A 14,507-nucleotide genomic window follows, 5' to 3' on the forward strand; every position below is an offset into this window, starting at 1 on the left:
TTGACATAAGCTGTCACACACGGGGTGGGAGGGGGGAAGGATAGGAGAAACAGCGGGTGGCAGAGGCACAAAAATGGAGAAGGGCTACCCAAAAAGAAATGGAGCTGAAGCAAAATCTCACATAGGATCCATGTACAAGCAAGTGGACAGACAAGTGAGACTGGAGCACTCTTGGCAAGGGAGTTAAGAAACCATAGGCTTGTTTGTCTGAACAAGCACTGAAAAAGGGAGCAGAAACCAGTGTAGCTTCTTCTGTTTCTACTTTTTCTCTTTTTCTTCTTGGACAGTGCATGCATTTTCCCATTAGGGAGATCTCCACTTTGTAAGGGAAGCCTCCCTGAGCACAAAATGTGGCAAATAAAATGTAAAGTTGCAATAATATTACATGCCCAGAACGTTTGTGATAAACATATTGCTAAAGATTTATTTTTTTTAATGATAGCATCAAACTTATTTAAACAGAAGGAAACCAGTTGGAGCCACAGCGGAAACATGAGCTTACAAGGGTGGGGGATACTGAAAAGGGATACTGAAAAAGATAGGAAAAGGCTAGGAATAAAAATTATTTGCACAACAGAAGATACTGGAGAGATACCCATACCTAAAATATCTTTTTTTCTGCTGAAGAGCTTTGTAAAAAAAAAAAAAAGAACATTTAGAACTAAAGCCACTTGAATGTTTCCTGCTCAGATGCCACCAATTCTCTCTTGCTGTCCTTCTTTCCAGAATGCCCTTGCTGAGTGATGTTGAGGTGCCACAGGTAAAAGCTTTCCTCAAGTCCCACCTCTTCCTTGAATATTGTTAATGCAACCCCTTAATCTTCATCAACTACTGACACTATGCTTAACTGCTTTTCCAAATGTGCACCCATTATCCTTTAATCTGTCTTTCTCCCCCAACTCCCTCTACTGCCCCCACCCCACACAACACTTATACTGTAAGTTCCTCAAGATCAGGCACCCCCAAACTCGGCCCTCCAGATGTTTTGGGACTACAATTCCCATCATCCCTGAATACTGGTCCTGTTAGCTAGGGATGATGGGAGTTGTAGTCCCAAAACATCTGGAAGGTCAAGTTTGGGGGTGCCTGCTCAAGATGGAGGTTGTCTTTTTACTAATGTTGTATGAGGGTAAGTTGATAGCTCCTTAATAAATGACAATAATAACAACAACAATTAACAGCTTGGAACCAGGTTATCTTCTCCCAAACCTTAAGATCCTTTTCAGAGGCTTAAGGTGCTTCACTGAAAAGAAGTGAGGAAGGCAAACACCAGGCAATTGTAATAGGAATAGTGTTACTTATTCACACAGTAACTGGAGTCAGTCAGAACAGTGAAATAGTTAAATTTGGATATGGAACAAATGATTCAGGGACGGTAAAGTTCCAAACAGTCCCAAAATAATATTTCTAAACTGAGTAACTGTATAACTGAATAGCAGGGTTCTATTTAATTATTGGATTAAAATTATGAACACGACAACCGATGGACTCCCTAAAATTTGTCTCAGGGAACATTTATAGATTACTTGCTCTGAGGTGCCTACTTGGATTTAGGAAATCACTCAGATTCATTTGCATGAACTCTCACTAGCATGCTTTGCTGGACTTGAACTGTTGGCAGAAATAAACAGAGTTTAAAAGGAGAACAACAGACATGTTTATCTAGCAAGATCTATCTCTACTGGTGGAAGTAAAAATAGCACCATGGTACAGGCTGTTTATGTTTAAGCGTGCACTGGAGAATTACTTGATATAACTTCCAAAGTTGTTTGTAAGAAGAGCTTTCACTTTATGAAGACTGCAGCAATTTCTTTCTACAGCACTGGATGAGTGTTAATTTCTTATCTGATACAAACTAAGGTTCTGTACTGGTGAGAATATAGCTGTGTGTGGGTGGGAACCTATTTGTTCAACTAGCCCATCAATTAAAACATTGGGCTAAGCTTTCTTTAGCCTGTTTTGAATTATTATGTAAAGTGGACAAACCAGCAGAAATTGGATTAAATTCCAGCAAGTTATCTGTATTGTAGCTATATATGTGCTGGCTGCCATTAAATATAACAAGAATTAATTAATAAGAATGTTTGTAAGATGGACTACAGTGGTACCTCTGGTTACAAACTTAATTCGTTCTAGAGGTGCATTCTTAAGCTGAAACCATTCTTATCCTGAGGCATGCTTTCGCTAATGGGGTTTCCCGCTGCGCGTGTGCCTCTGACATGCGATTTCCGTTCGCATCCTGGGGCAAAGTTCGCAACCAGGAGCAGCTACTTCTGGGTTAGCGGAGCTTGTAACCTGAAGCGTTCGTAACCAGAAGCGTTCGTAACCAGAGGTACCACTGTATTGATTTCTACGTGATTTTATTCTGTTTTCACCAGTATGATAGACAATCGATTCATAGCTTTTTCCAGTTCTATTTTAATTTGCATAGCTTCATCTGTAATTTTGTATGGCTTATGGCTAAAAAATTAATTTATTCTGATTTTGATATATACTGTTGGGCTCTAAAATGGTTTTAACTTACTAGAAAAGAGACCATGGGATAACGGTGAGAAGCTCAGTGAAAATGGCAGGTTGGTGTGCTGCAACAGTAAACTTGCAAATTCTGTGGCAGGAACTTCTAGGAAAGAAACTATGTATAATTCATCAAATATTATAATGACATTATATAAATCTATGCTACACCTACATCTGGTACAAACATTTGCTCTGTCTCAAAAAAGAAAAGAAAAAGATATGTCGATCGGGAGAAGACAGTAAAAATGATGAGTGAAGAAGCATTTTTCCTGCAAAGCAAGGCTTTTTTGCTTGAAAAAGGAACAAATAAGCAAGAAAATAACAGAAAGTTATTCAGTTGAGAATGTTGTGGAGGTAGTGAACAGAAAAAGGTAATTATTCTCTCTCAAAGCACTAGAACTCAGAGTTATCCAATGAAATTAACTAGCTGTTTATTCAGGGCAAACAAAGAGTGCTAGTGCAACTCCATGTAATACATAATTGATTGAAGGAATTCATTGGTACCAAACATTGTGATGGCTACAAGTTTAGGTGGCTTCTAAAAGGTGGCTTATAAATATATGGAGGATATTAACTGTGAGAAGGAAAAAAATGGTTAACAGCATATGTGCTTGGGACCACTTAACTTGGATTAGTTATACTTGGTAGCCAACGCATGGCATGAGTGCGCTCTCCAACTCAGTAAAATAGACAAAACCACTTGAAGACATGAAAATGCTATATGTACTGTGGAATGCACTAGTGTGGCATTGCTTGATACAGCTTGCAGTGGCACAATTGCCAATTTGGTGGGCCACCAGTGAGTGAGACCTTAAAAACACTGATATACTCACATTACTGATAGTTCTAGAAAGGTAGATTAATTCTCTCTTTTTAAGTGCATGCTTGTAAGTAAAGAGATTTTAATTTATGGTGCTGTTTATCAACATGTAACTGACAGCTATTGTGGTTTAATTGCTGGAGAGTACACAATACAGTGGTACCTCAGGTTAAGAACTTAATTCATTCTGGAGGTCTGTTCTTAACCTGAAACTGTTCTTAACCTGAGGCACCACCTGCTGCCGCCGTTGTGCGATTTCTGTTCTCATCCTGAAGCAAAGTTCTTAACCCGAGGTACTATTTCTGGGTTAGCAGAGTCTGTAACCTGAAGCATCTGTAACCTGAGGTACCACTGTATCTGTAATCCTCAGGAAGCAACATAGTCAAAGGCGACTGAGGAATCTGAAGCTACTCCATGTAATTCATGTTTTGCATGCCCCACAACCAAAGAAAACTAGGTTAGTGCTTCCAGTCATTATTAGAGTGTTTTCCCTTTTTTATGAGGCTGCTTTTAAGCGCTCCTTCCTCTTGATTAATATTTTAATGTTAATGTGGCAAATTAGCAGTAAAGCAACCAGTTGCTGTAGCTGTTTCTGGAGCAGGAGAAGCATGTGTTTATTTACAAAACTGGCAGCAACCAGCAGCTACTGAGGTCCCAGCACCTCAGGAAAACTCACATGTGCTAACCATGTGCTCTTGGGTAGGTGGGCTCCCTTGCTATATGACATGCAGATGACACAGCTCACTCACCTGCAAAAGTGGGCAAGTGGTGGTAGCAAGGAATGGCTACGGCTGTCTCCAATTGCTCACCTACCCTCTCCTTCTGAGAGACGTGGATGCAAGGATTTAGTTTGCTCTACCACTGAAAGGGAGAGCACAGATAAAGACACAGTAGGAAACATGGTAGGAAAGTTTCTCCTGCTTCTGCTTGCTTGACTTCTCTTTCTAGGTGGTGCTATGGCAGAAGAACTGAGCCTAGAGTGCTCTATATGCTGTGACCTCCTCTTGCTTACTTGCCCTTGATCTCTAGTCTGGGGTGTCAGGTCTGTTCAGAGAAAGAACGCAAGATGCAGCTGCCATCTTACTCTCTTTCTTTGGACGGCACAGGAAAGAAGACTTGGACCAAACCCAAACACCTAGGTGCCCAGAGGAAGTGGATACATGTGCAGGGAGGCAGAGGCAACAACAGCCTGGGGAGCTGGGCAATGGTGACTGAGCTGAGCAAGCTGAATCCTTCCTCATGTGTCAGAGAAAGGAAAGAGGTGGTGGCTTCTGCTGTCAAGAGTGGCATAATTTGCTCTTGCTTTCTTGCTCACTCTGGGTGGCCCCATTGGGCCCAATTTGAGCTGCAGAGCGTAGCAGCGCTAACACCTCCTTCCCTTGGGGAAGAGCGGTCGTTTGGTGGTAGCACATTTGCTTTGTATGCAGAAGGTCCCAGGTTCAATCCCTGGCATCTCTAGGTAGAACTGGGAAAGGTTTCTGTCTTAACCCGTGGGGAGGGCTGCTGTTGGCTCATGTAGAGGGTACTGGGGTAGATGGAACACTGGTCTCACTCTGCATATAAGGCAGCTTCCTATAGGTCCCCCTGCCTGGGCACTCCCACCGTCCAGGTGCAAGTGGCAGTCGCTTGTGAAAGCAGGCGAGTGCTTCAGCCAAGGGAGTGGCACTGCATGGCTAGAACTGGCCGAAGGGACAATCCACTGCGCATGTTCTGCATGCAGAAGGCAAGAATCTCCAGACTGGGTGGGGACCCCCGAGTCATGCTGCCAGCCAGTGTGGGTAATATTGACCCAATGATCTCGGCATACTGCCAGTTTATTGCCTCTTTTGGGTGGCTTGGGTCCAGAGTGAGAAGGCGAGCAAGAAGCCTCGGCTGATGCGGGGTTTGGGGGAGAGACCGACCACCACTTGCCCCTGTGCTGGCTCACCCTCCCTCCTGCGGGCAGCGCCATGGGGAGGACCGGACTCCCCAATTCCCAGCGGCGGGAGAAGCGAGCCAGCGGGAGGTTGACTGAGGCAGCTGCTCCTGGCAAGGGGCAGCCGGCCGCCCTTTCCCCGCTCGCACACCTGCTCTCCCCCGCCACCGCGCTGCCCCAGGAGAGAAAGCGCGTGACCTGCCAACTTTGCCCGCTCGCTTAAGATGCGGTTGCGGTTGACAAGGTCTCCCGGCGCGAACCTGGAGCCAGCCCTGTTTATGGACACGAGTTCTGCTTGTGTGTGTAGCCTGTCGTGTTCCTTTCCCAGCAGCTTTTGCCCCAGGGCCGCTTCTCCGCCTGTGGTAGTGAAGAAAGACACCTATTACTCTCTATGCGTTCAGGGGTGTTAAGGGCAGCGTGGGGCCCGGGTTCCACAAGTCTCTTCTGATTGGTTCAACCCTCCAATCCGAGCTCAGCACTCCAGAGCTCCTATTGGCTCAAACCCCCATCCTTCCGTCTAAGGCCTGCCTTAATAGATATATATATAATTATATATATATATATATAAATTTTAACTGTCATCTCTCTCTCGGCTCCCCTCCTTTTCCTCACGCCCCCTCTCTTTTTTTTTTAAAAAAAAACCTGTTTGGGTTATGGGGGTGTCTCTGAGGGAAGGGGAAAGGAGCGCGAGCCGGCTTCCCACACAACCGAAAGCCACGAGCTCCTGAGTTTTTGTGCGAGCGCGCGCGCGCGCGTGTGTGTGAGAGAGAGTGCCTGTGCGCGCGCAGGAGGGAGGGAGCGAGAGAAGCGGCTCAAGCGAGAGCAACTCCTGACTGAAGAGAGAGTCTAGCCCGGCAGCGCGCCACAGACAAGACTCGTAAACGGGGAGAGAATGAGAGCGCGAAAGCAGCAGCAGCAGCAGCAGCACCGCCACAGCCGCCACCACCAGCAGCAGCAGCTCTCCTCAGCTCAGGCAGCCGCTCGACACCAGCTGCAGCAGCAGGCGCACGACTAGAGGCAGGGGAGAGGAGGGGAGGGGAAAAGGAAAGAAAAAGGCGGGGAGTGGAGGCTGAAGGGGCCACAGAGGCAAATTCCCTGAATTATCCCCCTCCTCCTCTCTCTCCCGCTCCCTGGCTCGCTCGCTCGCTCAGCCACCTCGCTCGCTCCTCCTCGTCAGCCTCGCTCCCTCCCTCCCTCCGCTGCTTCACTCACTCATTCCCGTCCCCCCTCCTTTCTCTCTCTCCCTCCTTCCCCCCTCTCTCTCACTCTCTCTCTCTCTCTCTCCTCCGTCTCACTTTCTCCCCCCTCCTCCTCCCCCCCTACCTCTCTTCTCTCCCCTTGTTTTCTCTTTCTCCCCCCTCCCACCCCACCCCACCCCCTTTCTTCCCCTCTTTTCCCTTTTTTAATTTTCTTTTCCCTTTCCCCCCTTCTCTCTCTTTCTCTCTTTTACCTCAGCTTCTGATTGCTGGCACTGCACTGCAGCTGCTCCTTCAGCCACTCGTCCTGCCTGGCTTCCCACCCCCCCCACCCCTTTCCTCCCCTCCCCACCCACCCATTTCACCGGTGCCAGATAAACAAACCCTCCTCCTCCTCTTCCTCCAGCCCCCACCCCCCCAAAAAAACCCCATCCTTTTGGGGAAAAGGGGGTGTTGGACTTGCCAGATTAGCTCGAGCTTTTAAAAGGAGGACAAGAAGAAGCCCGAAAGAAGCGGGACGAGCCCCCCCTTCCTTCCTCCTCCCCCCTCCCTGCTCCCCCCCCCACCCCGAAGAGAGAAGCCAGTTATCCTTCTCGCGGCGGCAGCAAACATGATGGCGGCAGCTCCCATCCAGCAGAACGGGACCCACACTGGGGTGCCCATAGACCTGGACCCGCCGGACTCTCGGAAAAGACCACTTGAAGCTCCCCCCGAAGCCGGCAGCACCAAAAGGACCAACACGGGCGGTGGGTATTCGGCCCCCCCTCCACACCACCTCCTCCTCCTCCTCCTCCTCCCCCTCCTCCTCTTCCTCCTCCCAAATTCCCCACCCACCTTCCCCTTTCCTACCTGCCTCCTCGCCTCACCTCGCTCTCCTTTCCCTTTCCCCAAACATTCCTTATTTCTCTAATGTTATCATTCATCAAAATGGCGCCGCTTTCCGAGCATCTAGCAGCCCCGTTTTATTTTAATTTCGCATATTCGTCCTGACTTGGGGTCGCGGTGGGGTGGAGGGGAGGGCTGTTCAGCCTCGACCCACCGGGCTGTACCAAGCCCAGGGCTGCTTCTTTCGCCTGCTTCTTTCTCTCCCCCCCCCCGCCCCCCCTAACCAGCGCACGCCTTTGAACAATTGGGAGAAACTAAATGAATAAATGGCGGATGAAAAGAAGCACTTTCACTCCCCCCATCCCCTCTTAAGCCCCCCCTCTCGTGAGTCGCCAGGTAGATTTTTTTTTCTCCCACCCACCCAATACAACAAAAATCTCGTCGATTTCCTGGCACCACTTTCTGTTACGGTGGAAAATGTTGCAAAGATTCGTTCTTCCTGGGGTTGGGTCACGGTGATGGGATGTGTGCGCGCGTGTGTGTGTGTCAGAGAGAGGTTTGCGGAGGGAGGGCGGGAGTTGCCTGTCTTGGTGCGGTGACTTGTTAGTTAACATCCTGCTCTTCCTGGATGAGATGAGTTATAACGGGACCAGCATCTCCTCTATTCATTTGCACTGGAGTCTTCATAACAATGCACCGAGGCAGAGGTGAATTTATTCATCCAACATTAACAAACAGCAGAACTAGATAGCTCGTGTATTTAACTGTTTGTATAATGTCTTTGCGGGGTGGGGTGGGGGGCGCACCTGTACTAGCTGGGACATGGACTCTCAAAGAAAAGTAGGATGGCTCTGAACCTGCTCCTTTATAGAAGCAAAGTTCTGTAATGATGCATTTTTAGGTTAAGCTGTGAAAAGCAGATAGGGGTGTGTATTTGTGTTTTAATAAAGAGGGCTTAAATGTGTGTGTTGTTTTTACATGAGATCCTTTCAGAGCAGTTTCTTTAAGGTCCATAGAATTGATGTCATTCATTGGAGGAGCAAATTGTTCAGTTGTAAAGAAATATTTGATTCATTCCCCAGTTCTGGCTTTTTACTTTCTTTCGTTTTGCTCTGATTTGGGCATTACATTGGGCATGACATAAGCAGTCACCTTTTAAAGTGTGTGCATGACTCCAGGTTTTTTTAAAGGGGGTAATATTATTAATGTCCTTTGATTAAGAGATCATTGCCACTTGAGAAGCATTTAAAAATACATCTGGATTACTTAGGCAAATGGTTGCATCCACTTATATTGCCAAGTTTTCTTGTCAATAGCTAAAACTCTTTGAATAAAATCTCAAATTTTGGATTTAGTGGATAAAGCTGTGTGTTGTGGAGAGTACAGTACTAATGGTGAACAAATGCCCTTTTAATGTTTTCTTTCCAGTTTGCAGCATTTTTAGGGAAAGTTGTAGTTCTTGACAAAATTCTTGTGTAAGGTATTTTCTTTCTTTCTGAAGAGTTATATCATACCTTAGTAACTATTTTACATTCAGAATTACAACTTGAATTGGGTCATTGCTTCTCATAGCACCACCAAATTAAGGACAATTCATTAGATTCTTCATTTTTTCACAGCGGATATGAAGGATAGTGCAACTGGTTACATATCTGTGCAGAATACCTGTACGTTAATACTATAATAGAAAGGCATATATTTTTGAAGGTTTGAGGATGAATGAGATTTTAGGCAGCTAATTAACCTTCAATATCTCAATTTTTTCAGAGGACGGCCAATATTTTCTAAAGGTCCTCATACCTAGTTATGCGGCTGGATCTATAATTGGGAAGGGAGGACAGACAATTGTTCAGCTGCAGAAAGAGACTGGAGCTACCATCAAGCTCTCTAAATCCAAAGACTTTTATCCAGGTAGGTGCAAGCTTTAGAAGATTATTTGTTAAATCCCTAGGGTAATGTATCCACATTCTGTATAATTAAACAACATTAGCGTACCTGTAGAATTAAATAGTATTAGCATACCACTACAATAACTGGCATTCTTGAATAGTAAAATGCATTTTCACAAGCAATTCTAAGTAAATATATTGGTATTTGTTGTTTTGCAATAAAGAAAAGATAGCTCTCTGTCTAAACCTGATTGTGGAAAAACTAAGAATCATTGCTATTATGCATGTGTGTTCTACACAGTTCATCTTATTGCAAGAAATGTTTTTTTAAAAAACAGGCTGTTTGACAGCTGGCATTACAGGTTTTGCTGAAGTTTTCAGACATTATAGCAATTAAGCTCATAAGTAAAAACACAGGTTCTCCTTGTAGAATAGGCCATTTACCTTAAATCCATTACGTACTTTGGTTCTGCTTCATTGCTTTGTTCATACATCTTAACATGAAATAAATTCCAAGTGCTGCTCTTCAGATGTTTCTTTGATTTTGTGTATTTTTCACAATTGTGATATATAACGGAAACCTATTGCGAAAGAAAACAAATAATTTTGTTTGGAAATTTAGACTCTAAGAATATTGTACACATAAGTACTATAAGATTGAATTATAAAATATACATACTGAAGGCTGTATAATTCACATATGGTGTTTTATTATCATTTTTGAATGCATAATGTTGATAAAGATTTCTAAACTGGTGTGGAGGTATTTAATGTACATTAAAAGCAACATTTATTTATATAGACCAGTAATGAAGCATTATTGATAAAAGAAACATTGTCAATAAAGGAAGTGTTCTGATAGTCATTTGATTTTTCTTAACTCTAGCACTGGTGGCTTTCCATTGAGATGGCCTGTTTTCTTTTTTCTTGTAATGAAAAGAAAAATTCTTTATATTTGGTACTGGCTCACAGATATGATTGAATCTTGTAAACTAGTTAGAAAGACTGTCATGAGTAAAACAAGAGTGTTTCATTTTCTACTGTCTTAAATTCCGAAGTGGATCATTGTTGTTTGATACAAAGGTTGTTATTCTCTTGTGATAGTTGTGGTACAGAGGCAGAGAGTGTATGTGTTCAAAGACTTATATGAAAAAATCCATTCAAGATGCAGTATATAACAATGCGTTATTTTTTATGAATGGTGTCTTTTTCATGAAATAGTATTTAAAATGTTGATGAAAAAGCTTGTATATTTTTAAAAAGTGAAAGCTGGTATATAGATGACATAATCGATATGGACATAAAATTGTGACAGTTTTGGATTATAGCTATAATGGCAAATTGAGTTTGGAGACAATAGATGAATAAATTGCAGATGTGTTTGTGATATTCATAAGAGTAGCCAATGTGAGATGACAGTGCAGAAGAATTTGTGTTTGATCATCAATGCAAATTCTAAATCATAACCTTTGATTTAGCTATATAGTATTAAGCAAGATTGGAGTCTTTTGTTTGCTCCATTAACAGGAGTCCTTTCCATTCTAATTAAAATCAATATTAAGTGTTGAATTGGGCGGATGCAAAGATTTTAATAGAAATTTCCTCTGAAGGTTAAAAAAAAAGACAAGGCATGATGAGGGGTTTACAGCCTTGTGTTAAGTGTTCCTGTGACGTAAACAGGTTCCCTCTGAAGAAATGCCAGCATGAGAGAGAGCTTGTACAGTTTGACTGTAACAGGTGTAAACTAATCCCTTGTTGTTGTTATTTACTAATCACTAATTTTGGTCCTGTGAGACCTCGTTTATATTTGAAACCACAGTGTTGATCAATTTTAGTGAATAAATAAATATGGGCATCCATAAACTACATAAACATGCTAATACATGTCACTCTTTAATGGTGCTAGTTAATGTTTCTGTTTAGAACTGAACATGAACCTGACGCATAGTTTGAGCTCATGGATTCTCCAACCTACTGTAATTTGGGTTTCTTCCATTTATAAATCCTGAAGTCTTAATCTGAACTATGCTAACTTCTGATCATCCTTAAATTAGACTAGACACTGATCTTTGTAGGTGTGAATTTTCGATTAGCATTGTAAATATTGTATCCAACTAGAGTTTTGATCAATGTAATACTTATAGGTATTAATTGTTCCATAGATGCCTGGCAGTTATACAGTTCAATGGCAACAGCTAGATTATAAAACTTTTTGTGCGTATCAATGATAGTTGCGTTAGTGAACTATATTCCATGTGAGTTTGTATTTAGCACAGAGTAAGCTTAGTTAATCTGATATGACTAGAAGTAACAAAATTAATTGCAGCTAGTTACATGAATCATACTATTGGCATACTTTGAAGAAAACCCGTCAGTGCTGCTACCCTTTGATTAGTTTGGGATATTAGCAAGCATTTTCAAGTTAATCCAGGTTATCAAAACACTTTTCATCCAGAGTGTAAGTAAAATTGGCCAAATGCTCAGAATGAATATCCTTATTTGGGCACAAAACTGTTAAAAAACAGGTAAGCATTGTCTGTCTGTGCTTCTCTACTTATAATCTAATATCTAGAAAATAAGAATGTTTAAGGAAAGATAATACTGCAGAATTCTGATTTGGAATGTCCAGTAATTCTGCTTTGGACTTTCCAGTAATACTACTTGATAAAATTGGACAACTGCATATAATAGTCTGCTGACTTTGTCTTGTTTGCTGTATAGTAGATAGATTTATTGTGTATTCTGTGTTTGAGTAGTGCAATGCACGTTTTTTAAAATAAAAAAGCTGCTGTACATACATGTATGGCTGGTAATTCTTTCCTTATGACATATGAAATCTGGGTGTATGTAACACACACTGAAAATATTTTCTTAGTTAAAATCCCATTGATTTTATGACATTTTAAAGGAACTCAATAGTTTAAGAGGAAATGCACAGTTACTTTGTGAAATGATATTCTATATCACTTGCTTTTAGTATTTGACTTGATATTAATAAAATCTGAGGAAGAGTTATGGAGAAGTTCAGTAAAACATGTTGAACAGGAATTTTATGAGTTATGACCTTGAAAATGTTACCCCCCTTTTTAAAAAATGACCAAATGTACACCAGTATTTTCCTGAAGTTCATAATTTCAAAATAATAACCCCACAGGCAACCTTTCAAAGGGTGTTCTCACAAAATGCTATGTACTTTGAGAAAGTAATGAGAGCGTAGAGGTAAATAGTTTTTTTGTTTAAGTTCAGCAGTCATTTCTCCGCTAAAAAAAATAGTTGTAATTTTAAATCTCTCCTTGTTAAATGAAAGCTGTTAAATGATTGAGACTGCAATCCTATACTCACCCTAGAAAAAGTCCCATTGAACTCAATGGGATTTATTTCTGACTTCATATATAGGGTTACAGTGTAAGTGTGGTTGAAATTAGGATATGAATGTGAATAGCTGTGTGCAGTGTGGCTGTCCAGATGCTTGGAGATGTATTTCAGCAAGGATGTCATTCATGTAAAAGGCTGACACATCTGTCCCATTACGTTTTAGCTTTCATGGTACATGTCATTACCACCCTGCCCCACAAAATTTGTCCTTATTTTAGGATGCTTAAATAAAGACATGTTGCTACAGGTTGTATTGCTACCACCATTTTTTACTCAGGAGGATTGTTTCTGAAGAAAATAGTAATGCTGAGTATGTGATCATCGTGGTAATTGTGGTCACTGAGATAGATCTGCAAAGCTTAGTTCTCTTGGGTTTTTTAACTCTTAAATGCCCAAGCATTGAATACTAGCTATTTGAAGGTATAATTCTCAGTTGTACAGCTGTCATTGATCTTGCAAAGTCTGCTTTAATGAGAAAAAACAAGTTAGGTTCTGATTTATTTATTTTTTATTGTTCAGAATTAAGCTATAAATGGATGAGAATTCTGTATGACGTGGAGGTAGCTTTTTGTGTGTAATTTTATATTTTCTTTAATATGGGGAGTAATGCAGCATTTCCATTAAATATGCTTTCTGGGTGTTGGGGACTTTTCGTACTTTTGTGGTTTTTGTCCCTTGTTGATTTGGTGATTGATCTTATGATTGTTGAATAAAACTTTAAAATGAGTGGATTTGTTCTGAATTGAAATGCCAGTATTGATGTTTCTCTAACCCCACCCCGTCCCTTAAATAATAAAAAAAAAGATAGGCATTTAGTGTACATTCTTCAGCATTAACAAACTGATCTATCAGTTTATGAATGTGTACTTTTCGCTAAGTGTATGTAGGATTTCAGCCTTAAAAATGGTGCTAGGAGAGGAAAAATAGTCACCTGATCTAGCACCCTACTGCAGGGCAGGATGGTGTACAATCACATCTCCCCTCCATCTGATCAATTCAGATGAGTTCCTGGAGGAAACTTCTTTCTAAACTAAAATATGGTGGTCATACATTCCAGCAAATCACTCACTGAGTGAATCTTAATGCAACCAGTGGAAAGGAATTCCGCTAGAAAGAGTTTTGGGATCAGATTGATGAGCATAGCCAGGAGACATCTTCAAGTTGCCTGTTTTGCAACTTTTACTTATCAGCATGCACAGTGGATTAGTTTTTTGAAAGGTTTATAGGCCAAATTTATTTGAGGATGACAGAACAATGTTAAAGAAGGAACTTGTTAATTTTTTTAAATTATGGAATTCAGTTTACTTAGATACATTATTAATAGAGAATTATTTTTCTGTGTGCAGTGTTTTTATATAGTTAATATTGCAGGGCGTGTGGAGTTTTATAGAGGAACCAAGAAAGACGCATCCATTCCAGAAAGAATCCTTATTGCTTCATTTTAAACTGCTGCTTAGCTTTATAGTGATGGTGTGAAGGTAAAAAGCTCAATGCACTAGTAAAATAATCTGCACAATAAATATCTTTCAGACAGCATTTAAAAAATGAAATGCTATTTGGAATGGCAGTGATGTTCCTAATACCTGATCATGGAAGTGAATTTGTTTTAGAAAGGAAATAAAGGTAATTTTAGATATCTTAATACAAACATAATTTTGGTGAACTTCCAGTTTAACAGAAGTCTTAAGTTGTCGCTTTACCTCTTTGCTCTTTCACTTATTTTAATAATTGATTTTTAAAAATTCTTTTAAAGTCCTGTCACCTCGTTTTGAAGGATAAAATTACTTTTGCCGAAAATGATTTGGAAAATTAATTTTCCGAACAATATAGGTTTTAAACAAATAGCTATTTTGGTTTAAAAACGATCTTGCAAATTAGAAAAGAAAATGCTAATCTTTAAATCAGATTGCAGATTTTGAAAGTTAAAATTGCTATGAAGTTTGGGCTTGATTTCCTCATTTCCATCTTTG

General features: G+C 41.3%; 1 protein-coding gene and 1 long non-coding RNA gene across 7 annotated transcripts in view; one reads left to right on the forward strand and one right to left on the reverse strand.

The window, feature by feature from the left end:
* Nucleotides 1-346: 346 nt before the first annotated feature.
* On the reverse strand, nt 347-6,771 carry LOC307204326. 2 transcript variants are annotated; one of them, XR_013833586.1, is made up of 3 exons: nt 6,703-6,771; nt 4,087-4,198; nt 347-1,611 (listed from the first exon to the last, which is right to left on the reverse strand). It is a non-coding gene; the product is annotated as an uncharacterized lncRNA (long non-coding RNA). The 2 variants fall into 2 exon arrangements; XR_013833587.1 differs by lacking the exon at nt 347-1,611 and adding an exon at nt 1,624-3,091.
* A 243-nt stretch (nt 6,772-7,014) lies between these two features.
* Nucleotides 7,015-14,507, forward strand: part of NOVA1 (NOVA alternative splicing regulator 1) — a 150,464-nt gene continuing 142,971 nt past the window's right edge. Inside the window, exons 1-2 of one of the 5 annotated variants that reach the window (XM_079954901.1) lie at nt 7,015-7,194; nt 9,041-9,184. In XM_079954901.1, the coding sequence (XP_079811027.1) occupies nt 7,059-7,194; nt 9,041-9,184 (280 nt within the window). In that variant the 5' untranslated portion in view covers nt 7,015-7,058. Of the gene's footprint in view, nt 7,195-7,230; nt 7,670-7,709; nt 7,981-9,040; nt 9,185-14,507 lie in introns of those variants that run through there. The other 4 variants (XM_079954899.1, XM_079954903.1, XM_079954900.1 and 1 more) reach the window with 4 other exon arrangements.

Source organism: Podarcis cretensis (genome assembly GCF_951804945.1).
Source record: "Podarcis cretensis genome assembly, chromosome: 1".
In the NCBI taxonomy this organism is placed as follows: Eukaryota; Metazoa; Chordata; class Lepidosauria; order Squamata; family Lacertidae; genus Podarcis; species Podarcis cretensis.